Source organism: Chondrus crispus, genomic scaffold (assembly GCF_000350225.1).
Source record: "Chondrus crispus Stackhouse genomic scaffold, scaffold_181, whole genome shotgun sequence".
In the NCBI taxonomy this organism is placed as follows: Eukaryota; Rhodophyta; class Florideophyceae; order Gigartinales; family Gigartinaceae; genus Chondrus; species Chondrus crispus.
Window position 1 is genome coordinate 104,450 of NW_005179053.1, and position 11,365 is coordinate 115,814.

An 11,365-nucleotide genomic window follows, 5' to 3' on the forward strand; every position below is an offset into this window, starting at 1 on the left:
TGCGACGCGCCCGTCGTTAACGTGCGCTGCCGTGTGGGTGCGAAGCGCAGGCTCGAAACGGACGCAACCAGACAGACTGGTCGGCACCATTTTGTTACGCCCGATGCCATGTCCCCCCCCTCCCCCTGGCCGTGTCAGCTTTTCATTCAATGAGAAGGCAAGCCCACGACCTTCATTAACCCCTGCCGCACTGGATACATCATGTTGCCACTTTTGGGCTCCACCGAGTGGGTGCCGCGAAACCCGGCATTCTACCATCGCAATGACAAATGTGCTGCGTCGATCAAGCCCACAAGCCCGTTCAAGGCGCAGTGTAAGGGAATAAGGCTGTCCTTATCGACCGCTCCGAATTGAGAGGTTGCCTGAAGCAGTGCTTGTTACTCATTCCCGAAGTTCCGCAGGTCTCGCAGCGGTCCACGAAAATTGGTACGGTTACGCGCTCTGATGAAATGCTTATATCGCCGCGATGCCACTTCACATTCAGAGCTTCCGGCATCAACATTCCCGACACACAACTCAAACACCACAATCACCACAATCACCACAATCACCACAATCACCACATCTGAATATACTCATCGCAAACACAAACAACGAACAATCTCAACAATGGCCTTCCCAACAAAATCAAGCCTCGCAATCTGCCTCCTTGTATCCCTCCTTTCCATCGCCTACGCGGACCTCAAGTTCCTCTATGGAGGCGCCACAGGGGAATCGATGCAGCAGTACGGCTCGGCGCAAGCGCAACTCTACCTGCTCCTGTCGACCTCCCCAGGGGAAAAAGTTGTGGAGCAATCGCTGACGTTCAAGAGCAATGAAAAGGGCTCCTCCATCGTAACAGAGCACGACTTGACTGTGAGCCGAATCTCGCCGACGAGCTATAACGTTTCCGCCACGCTGGTGATGGAGGGTTTTGTAGGCGACTTTGACTTCACAGTATCGCTCGTGACAAGTGACGAAGACAGCGGGCTGCAGCAATCCTACGCCGCCGACGGCACGCACTCAGTCTACGGCATCGTGCTGTATGAGACTGACGCCGCCGGAAAGAAGCGGATCGTGAGTGGCGACGAAGCCGCCGCGGTGACGTACCCGTCGTTCGCGGAGGCGTTGCTCCCCGGGCGGGAGCTGCAGGTGTCCTCGCACGCACCTACAGGGCTGAAGCTCTCCGACATGTCCGTGCGTGTGCAGGCTCTCGTGGGCGGGGCAGATAGCAAGTTGCTGTCCGCGTCTGGCGTGGCCGTCAAAGGCGGCAAGGTGGAGCTGACGACAAACCCGTATCGTGTCGGGCGGGCGCTGGTGACGATCGAGCACGAGGGGCTTCAGTTGCGCGGCGAAAGCTTCGAGACGCAGTTGGTAGTGGCTGTCGGCGACACGCCGCAGCCGCCGGCCGTGGCAAAAGGCAGCGACGGCGACGTGCAGGCCGACGTGCAGTACGACGAAGGCACCGCAAGCTTCGAGCTGGGGATGTACAACGTGGGCGGGCTGACCGAGGTGACGGCCGAGTTGGGCGGGACGCTGTTCCGCGGGGACGTGGGCGCGGCTCGCGGGGAGACGGTGCCGTTCAGCGGGGCGGCGCTGGAGGCCGGGACGTACGGGGTGGAGCTGACGGCGCGGGGCGCGGACGGGAACGAGGTGGAGGTTGTGTCGCTGCAGGCGGTGGAGGTGAGGTTTGCGGACCGGGCGAAGCTGCAGCGCGGCGGGGTGTCCGGGGCGCGAGTCGGGGTGTGGGTCGGCGGGGTCGGGGCGATGGTGGTCGGGCTGGTGGTCGGCGTGGCCGTGCTCGCGGCGTGGCGCAGCAGAAGGGCGGCCGATGAGATGGAGAGCAGCTTCGCGACGAGCGGGATGTCGGGCATCGCGGACGCGGACGTGCCCGCAATGGCGTACCGCGTGCAAAGGGACATCTACGGGCGCGGGAGCGGGACTGGCGGAGGTGGCCAGTCCGTGACGAGCTCGGAGGACGGACGCGAGTTCTGGCGCGTTTGAGGCTCTTTTCGATCGGCCTCGCTAATAATACTGGTCATGTCCGAGAATTATTAGACGACTAAAAAGTTTGCACCTCACCACGTGTACCGCTGGACACGTGGACACCTATCCCATTGCCTTGCCTCTTTGGACACGTGTACTGTGTCGTGGACACGTTTCACATTGCGTTGCGCACGTGGACACGTGTGTGATTACAGTGTCCGGCGGGAGCTGCAGCGGGCCCGCCACGCAATGGAGCACCCGGGCTAAGGTAAACCGGTTACCTTAGCGATGCTTACAAGACGGCCAATCCCGTCTTGGTCACCCTTTAAGCATCGCATCGCTTTGGCGCTGGTACCCTTGAAGGGTAAACGCGTCCATCCCCCACGCCGATCCCGTCTTGTAACCATCGCATCGCTTTGCCGCTGGTGAACGCGTCCATCCCCCACGCCCGCTCCCCGGCACGCCCCCTCCCGCCGGCTTTCGCGCAGGCGCCTTCCCCCCCCGATTCCCGCCGCCCTCGTTCCCACCTAATGTCCGGCCTTCCACCCGTCCACCCGGAGAAGCCGTCGGCCGTCTCCGGCCCGCGCGTGCTGCCCTCGCTCACCGCCGCCTCGCTCGCCCTGGTCCTGATCCTGCTCACCTTTGTGTCGCGCGCCTCACGCCTCGTCGCACCGCGCGCCTCGCCGCCGCCCGCCAAGTGCCCGCACGTCGTCCTCTTCTCCTCGGCGCGCCACGGTAGCACCTGGTTCATCGACTCGGTCGAGCGCTGCCGCTACTCGCGCTCGCCGCGTCGCCGCCCGACGGAGCCGTTCGACCCGGACGTCTTCCGCGCCACCGAGCCCTGGAAGCACCCCCGCTCCCCGATTTACGCCCTGTCCGGCGCCGACACCGCACACTACGTCCGCGCAAACTCCTCCGTCAAGGTCTTCTCCTCCACCATGGCACTCAACCCCCAGGGCGTCAGAGACCTCGTCACCAACGCCTCCGCGCTTCACCTCCCGTTCGTCATCCTCAGAAGGGAGCCAAGGGCCACGTTTGAGAGCCTGCGCGTCGCAAAGCACTCGGGCATTTGGAATGGTATGCGTAACAGCTCCGGCTTGAATGACACCCAGATCGGCCACCTTGTCGATCAGGAAGCCTTTGCAAAGTACAAGGCTACCATGGAGAGGCACTACCAGTTCATCCATGGCATCCTGCATCAGGCCCGCGTTACGTGGACTGACACTGTCGACTACGATCGCATTAAGGCCCAAAAGTACATTCGCCTCCACAACAACAATTGCTACATTCGCAACTGCAACTTCTGATACTTACTATTATACTATTCAAATGACTTGTACATATCACTGTGAAATACCGTCTTGATTGTGGCAGTGTAGGCCACACTAGTCTCGCCGTTGACCTCAATACACTAACATTGCATCACTCATCAACGTCGCCCCATTCACCCCCTCCGTCACTCAATTGCTACACTGAATTGGTCTAAAAAAGCCCTAACGATTTTATCGTCTTGGTCGTCTTCGACCGGTGCGCCAGCCATCCTCGACATTATGATGCGCTTTTCACCCTTCACAACAAGCCGCCCGTCCTTCCGTCACAATACGGATAGATGACACGCCCACGAAGTCACTCAGTTCTTCAGTCCCCTGTGAGATGGAAAGAAGAAAAGAGTGACGGGCACGGCAATGGAAAATTTAACCGATAATCGCGCGCATGAATGAAGTTTGTTTATCTCTGCAGACCTCTCACATTGGGCTAGTCGTACCGCACCGAATCGTGGCGATATCATATTCGAGCCTGGAATAGTCTCGACTCGGCTTCTATTTTCAAGACTAACAGAAACCGACACGGACATGTGACTGGACAACTGCCAGCTTACATCTAACATAGAAACCCTGCAGTCGTGTACTCATACCCACCTTTGTGAGATCATCGACCTCTGCAGCAAACTTGGCGGCTTCTTCGACAAAGTTACACCGTGTGTACAGTACTGTATTCCCAACCTCAACATTGCTTCTTCTCGTGACAATTCTCACACCTATGTTCCGTAAACCTTATCCTATCTAAGGAGTCTGAATTAACTCAGTTGTCTCCAACAACTTATGTCAAGCATCGTGGAGCTCTGCGTTTCATGTCTGCAACTCCCTCTCACCATGGTAATGGATGAAATAGCGAATACCGTACCGGAGGGTAGCAACAGGCAAGAATAACAAGTTTTATTGGGGCCACACGCATAGCGGTATGGATCGAGCCACCAGAGGCTCGATCCATCTCTCCAACAAAGACCGTTTTTTTATCGACAATTCTCAAGCCATTCCACATCAGCCACGTTCACGCAGCTGCCGCTGTGCAACCCAGCACTGTACGGGCGTACGGTATCGCTTTCGACAAGGTCGGCAAGGCCATGCAAGGTAAACTTTACAAGTGATGCAGACAGAAATGAACTCACGTGCGGATTCTACAGGCACTGCAGCTGTGCTACACCCAAGCAGTCAAAGACCGTAGTGATTCGACTTCCTCCCCTCTGGCAACGCACCTCCAAATTCGTGCGCGTCTTGCGATGTGTGCTGGTATGAGAATCCGATCGGCTTTCGCAACCTGACAAAGACGTAAGAGACCCAGCTTCTTCTCCATTCCGAAGATTGAAGAGCTACCTACCTTTTGGGTAAGAAGTAAGAGAATGAATTTGCATTCCCTCGGCCCCTCAATTGGCAGCTGCCATATGATCACGATATTCGTGTAGTCATAGAGAACAGAAGGACACAAGTTTTACATCTGGCGAAAACATAAGTTTCACGACGGTATCAAAACCCAGTGAAAGCCCTTGCCCTTCATGGGCGCTGTCTCTCTTATCTGTGTATCTTTGGACAGGGAAGTGAATTGCGCGGGGCGCTACCCAGTCGTTTTAATATCTCCTCGATATCAGGGATGGTCGCGCGAAGCCGGGCCTTCCTTTTTTCGCCGGTCGCGGGCGATCCGACTTCATGGAAACGATAAATTATGAGATCGAAATTACCTCTTCAAAATCTGCGCCACGTATTCGTGTGACGGAGAGGGAAGCCGTCGAGTGTGTACCTACCGGTATTTTCATTCATTCTATGGCTTCTAATAACAATTGCAAACGAGGACCGTATCCGTGACCTCAATTGCACTTCAAACGTAGGACATTAGTCTCTTCGCTTGGAAAGCGAGCGGCGTGCCATTCTGTTCTGTTGCGTGAATCAGTATACTGCACGCGCGGTACCGTGGTTCCGCGTTGTGGCCCAGAATTACAAACTCGTGAAGAGCGGTTATGAAATCGAAAACTACACTGTACCACTTTCAGACCGTCAGCGGATGTCTCGCATGCTGCAGATGCACGGTTTCGGTCTACACTCTTCAATATTCGAATTATACCAGCCTTGCTGCGCATCACGGATGCAAAGCAAAACCGATGTGTTAGATGCGCCAGCGATTCCAATCTGGAGCTGGTGGAATCGGCCTTGTTGGGCGGGCTACGCACAGGGCGTCATAGGGATTACTATTTTGCTATCTTGCTTCTTCTGGACTTGTCCAACGCTCAGGAAGGAAGGAGACTACTGTGACGCTGCGTTAATGGATTGTTGCAACCACGCAGGCGATCGTAGACAAAGAGATGTCTACGGCAGATTGAAATCTTGCAGGCAGCTACTCACAGCAAAGAGAGGCGAAAAAGATGCACATCCAGGCCGCTCTAATCCGGTCCTCAAAAACAACAAGACCTGGGGCTGGCTGGAAATCCTTTTCGCGTTGGCGATTATGAATTCCTGTGTGCTGTACCATATGAGGGTGCGATCATGGCTGGATAAAAACAGTAATGAAGAGTGTGCATGTGCTTGCCCCTGGTAGGAATATTTCGGGGCAAGTCTGAAGCAGATACTTGAAACTCACACATGTACAGTACCAAGGGTATCACTGTAACGCCAATAGTTCTCCAAAAGGAGTTGACCAAAGTTTTAGTTCCACTGGTAAACGGATGAAGTGACTTACAACGCAGAAAGTGATCCAAGTTAAACACCTTAACAACGTCTTAAGTCACCATCCTAAAAAGGATGGTGAGTCAAACCATTGGTTTACAGTTGGGAGATTTTTCTATTTCAGCGGGGTACGTACTGGACGCCAGTATGACCTCTTTCAACCACTCGTTTCGCAATTCCAACAAAACGATGCGCTGCCAGTTCAAGCAGACAGCCCCTGCCCCGTCTCTCGGCAGTATTCACTTCCATTCCCTGAAGATACGCACGCATCTTGCCTGAGCTTTCCTCAGAGGAGATCGTTCCCGCCAGCCTACCAAAATCCCCTCTCCTTTCCCAGCAATACCTGCTGTCCAGGCCGCGCCTCTCCAGTATCTTCCCCTTCAGCGTCAGCACTTCCTTGGACTTGGGCTCAGTTTCATCAATGCAATTACAAGGCCGACTCAAAACACCAGGTCTCAAATGTGATGCAGTACACCTAGTTTTTGTTACGTGCAACCATTTCATCCACGGGCGCCCAACGCGCAGACAGGACTTTGCGCAGACAGGACTTTGCTCACATCGGCCGATGTTCAGGAAAGGGGACACAACGTGACGGCAAACCCCTCCCTTTTGTGTGCTTGCTACTTACTTCGTTCCATCAAACAATAACCAAGAATTGCCAAGGCCCTTGAACAGATTTGGCCTATCCCGTAGATCCAGCATGGCATTGAGCAATATCCGATACCTAAAGTTTACCCTTGCGCTTCAAAATCTACGGCTGACAAGGTCCCTCCTTCCGGCCCCACATGGAGCCGTCTTCTGCAATCATCAGCACCTTTTGTTACTACTGCCGTAACAGTGCTGAATAGTACGGTATATCATATCAATGCTTCATCGAAAAGAAGAGGCTTCGCTTTCCGAAACGCTATCGACGGATAGATAGCATCGTCAAGGGCCGTACACTGTAGGTTGCGCGGTCCACATTTCATCTAGACAAGTTCCCTTCCATTGGCGTTTCTCTTCCTGTTCATTGTAATGCAACTGCAATTAGTGCAACCAAAAATCAATAGGCTCTATTTAAAGGAGGGGCCTCACCAGTCACATTCTTGTATCAGTCACTTAGCGACCTACCACAGCGTCCATGCCATTGCAACTTGCAGCCAGAACCTCAGGAAATGAGACCCGTCCCGATGAATAGAAATTCTATCATAAATTCCTACCAAAATGACTCATTCTGCCACATCCACTCTAGGGCTGCACGCATACCTTATGTTTGAGTGCAAATATTATCGTTCGAGGCCGCCAAACGTGCAGTGCTATATAAGATTTTGAAGAGAATGTTGTAATTCTCATGCAATGTAGATCGCTTGCCTCCACCGCCATCACATGTTCCAAGGTGGGAATGGTTGCTTTTCCTCGATGTCGAGTCCTATCCATCTCAGCGAAACGAAAGCAGGCGGTTCGCTACGTGGAAATATGAATGCGCCACATGTATTCTTCTAATAAACCTATGACAGCAGGATGAATTTGGAACTGACGCCCCACGAGCGAGGTCTTTGGCAAAGTCGATGATACGTTTATGACACAGTTCTCAATCGTTGCGGCTACAGTATTACGGATCAAGTAAAATCCCTGGAGAGTAGGCAGTACCAAGGGAACCAAGTGAAAAAAGGTACAGCATCATCGAAACAAACCTTACGCTACATCAGTTAACTCACTTCTAACCTCAGTTAGATGCACATATCTCATTTTTCAAAACTACATTGTTGCAAACGCTCCGGTCGTAGCTGGACAGGCATGTGAAGCCGTCATCGGAGACCTGCCTGTCTCCACGTAGGAAAGGAATCAGGGCACGCATTCTTTCTTTGCGTATGCTCTTTGAGGAAAGACTGTACGATTCACACGGACTGCTGTTGCTGCAGTGAACGACTGTACACATACCTCAACGTATCGTACATTCGTCGAAACACGGCGGGACCACCTGGCGCTCACGCCTATGTCATTGAAATTTCACGAAAGCGATGCGCCCCCGTTGTCATCAATGCCTATTCAAGCACATCGTTTGCTTCGATTTCCCCAGGAAGTTTTAGAGCTTGTTCAATATCAATTTGCCGCTCAGGCAACGATGGCACAAAGGTTGACTCTGCAATCCTGTTCCACAATGTCATACAAGGCCCTTTCCGTTCCAGACAATCTGAAGCCCAACAGAAGCTGCACAGAGACATGATTTCAGTGACTTTGCATCATCAGGAATAACATTAATGGACCGCTGCACAGGGAAACTTGCTGTTGCAGCAAAAAAGAATATTATGGACTTTAGAGAGGTGTGATTATCAGTATGAACAACCTTCTTCAAATGGCAAGTGTTCTTAAACTAGGTAGCACTCGAAGAGAGACATGGAAGCTGACATGTGCGCCGGTGGTACCATCCACGAGTACAGTGGCGTATCTTGAAAACTTTTCGCTTTGGGTTTCATTTCATCCCAATAAACACGTAGCCGTTTCACCAACAAAGATTCCACAGAGAAAGATCGCAATCTGGTTTGGAGTTGTCATATGGACCACGCGCCTCTTTCCGAGGGCCGTGTTGTACTTCCGATGATCACATCTCGTTTCTTCAAGTTGCGGTTTGACACATCAACTTGCGCTGTGCACGCAAGGCCGGAGAGAATCACGGTGCTTTCCCTCGGAGGGCCAGTCCCAAGAGGAAGGCAGAGGGGGATAGGAAGCTCAATACTGCGCTTGTTTGAGTAGCATGACGCCTCTCCATGTTGATTCTCATACACGCACGGAAAAAAAACTTGCACTTTATGAAATTCAAACTTTTAACAAGGTTAGTGGGCCCAGTGTAAACGATATGGCAACTTAAATGACTTTCGGAAAACTAAGTGTACAGTAGCGGGTGGTGGTATGGAACACATTTGTACACGGAACTCTTTACTTTGAAGACGCTCCTGATTACACAATGGACTAGCCATAATGGCTGACAATGTGTAAATCGGCTGCGTCTACCTTGATCTGCGGTGCGATGGAAGCCAGACCGAACCATGCGTGCTGTCAAAAATCTCCTTCGGTAGCTGTGACCAAGCTCCAGCAGTGCTCGTTGCATGAAGAAGCCCCCAAAGAATTGGGTGTGCCTCCCTGCCTGAGACGGATATAAAAGAAGAACCCAAGGCCCCCCTTGCCCTCAACACACACCTCCCACGCCAGCTCCCACGCCAACTACTTTCTCACAGGCTCTCACCTCTTTTCAGGCGAAGGAAGATCCATTCCTGTACCGAGAGAAACATACTAGCGTTTCATTGTCAACCATTACGTCCGTCCCCAAGATGAAGTTCGCCGTGGCCTTTTCATTTGTATGTCTGATCTCTTTGACCCAGGGAACTATCTTGGGTCCCCGCTGCGATAAGCCTGGGCAGGTATGCATGCCTGGAAAGGTGTGCGCAGGGACTCGGCGAGTGAAGAAGTGTGTCAAACCGATGGGAGAGGGACAATTCTGCAAGGGAGATCCGTTCTGGGTTTGCGGGTCGGGATTAAAGTGTCGCGATCGGGTATGTGTGAAGTCGTCAGTGAAGGACCCTCGAATTCGTTGCGATCGGCCTGGAGTTGTGTGCCCTAGTGGGACCAAGTGCGTCGGAAACAAGGTGAAGAGATGCATTAGGCCGATGAAGGAAGGGGGAGAGTGCCGGAATGATCCCTACTGGATCTGCGCATCTGGTCTAGAATGCCAGCGCAGGAAGTGCGTCAAGGCGACTGGCAAGGCACCTCCCGGTGGTCGTTGCGAGGAGAAGCCATGCATCGACGGAGAAGTGTGCGCGGGAATTGCGGTGAAGAGATGTATCGTGCCGATGGGCCCCGGGAAGGAATGCAGGAACGATCCGTTCTGGATTTGTGAGAAGGGAACGTTCTGCAAGGATAACGTGTGCACGTTCATGGTGGAGGAAGGTGAAGATTGTCTGAGAATGGGAGCGATGTGCGTGGCGGGGGCGAAGTGCGTGGGGACTAGTACCAGGAAGATCTGCAAGAAACCGATGGTGCTCGGAGGCGTGTGCAACAAGCTGGATCCGTTCTGGTACTGTGACGTCGGGCTCAGGTGCTATTGGGGTACGTGCGTGAAGGCTTGAGTTTTTTCCGAAGACTTAACCAGAGTAAGTTGATTGAGGGCGTAGTAGGTGCTGTAGAAAAGACGTTTTGTCAATGATTGTAATTCTAGATAAACTCGTGGTTTTGCATGGTACATTTGCGGTCACGTCGACGAAGTTGTCGGTCTCAGCTTGGAGGAAACTCGACAATTATAGAAGCAGTGTTTCCCTGCGTGTTACGGTCTTCAGCTTTGAAGAAAATCAGTATTATGGAAGCAGGGAGAGTAGAGAGACATGTAACCGGAGTTGTGTGCAGTGCGAGTAACATGTAATGGTGCGAGGGCGGGGCGGGGTGTGGATGTTGTTTATGTAAACAGCTGTAAACAGCAGGCCGCAAGACAGGATTTAAAATGGGACAGTGGCTGACACTGGGGCCCAGTGTCGATGAAGACTGACGGCACCTACTTACAGCGATTTGCTGACAGTCCCGAGATTCCACCAACAAACATCCGGCAGGTGTCCAAGACTATTGATATTCTGATATCAGCCAGGATACCTCTCATCTCCTCTCTCGCCGATCCTTCCTCGCCGACCTCCTTGCCCAACCGCCCTTCCCCCCGCCCAGTCTCCCCCCCGCCCAGTCTCCCCCCCGCCCAGTCTGGAGACTGCAGACTGCAGCCCCTAAGCTTTTGTCCTTTCCCGCGCCCCTCTTGCCCCCGTCACTAGCCACTCTCGCGACAATGCCCAACAAGTTTCTTTCCAAACGTCACATAAACACAAAACCCTGCCAACAACTGCTTCACCCAACAAAACCCCTTATTCGCCACCCATCCACCAAATCATCACCACCGCTTGTGCACTCCACCTTCACGTATCGTGTCTGCTCGTCACTCTTTCCCTTCCATCCTACCAATGTATGAACACGACCGCATTCCCACTTCAACCAACCCCTCCTCCGCAACGCACCACAACCCTCCAAACCGTTGTCCATAAATGCCATTCATATTCTCTTCCGTACCACCACATAAAGAATAGCATCTTTGGCGATAACACGCTGACATTAATCGATCGCGCACTAGTGCCACCGATGCGCGATGCACACCTCGTTCCATTCACTCGAGACTCGGTGGTGGGGAAAGGCTTTGCCCTAATCCTCCTGCCGCATCACTCAACACTAATTTCTCCCCTCCCCCCCCCCCCCCCCATGAAAACACCCTGAAATGCCCTTCGTAACTGACAAGTCCACATACATGCAAAGATCTTTGCACATTCCACCGAAACCTTCTCCACTTCTCCACACATCTTGCCCCCCTTTCCCACACCAGTCGCCTTCTGTCCGGATTA

The 11,365-nt window shown here is 53.1% G+C and overlaps 1 protein-coding gene across 1 annotated transcript; it reads right to left on the minus strand.

Annotated features, from left to right (window-relative positions):
- Positions 1-9,189: 9,189 nt before the first annotated feature.
- Positions 9,190-9,597, minus strand: CHC_T00003246001 (hypothetical protein). The gene has a single exon (XM_005714362.1). The coding sequence runs from the start codon at positions 9,595-9,597 to the stop codon at positions 9,190-9,192; it is 408 nt and encodes a 135-aa protein (XP_005714419.1).
- Between the last annotated feature and the right edge of the window lie 1,768 nt (positions 9,598-11,365).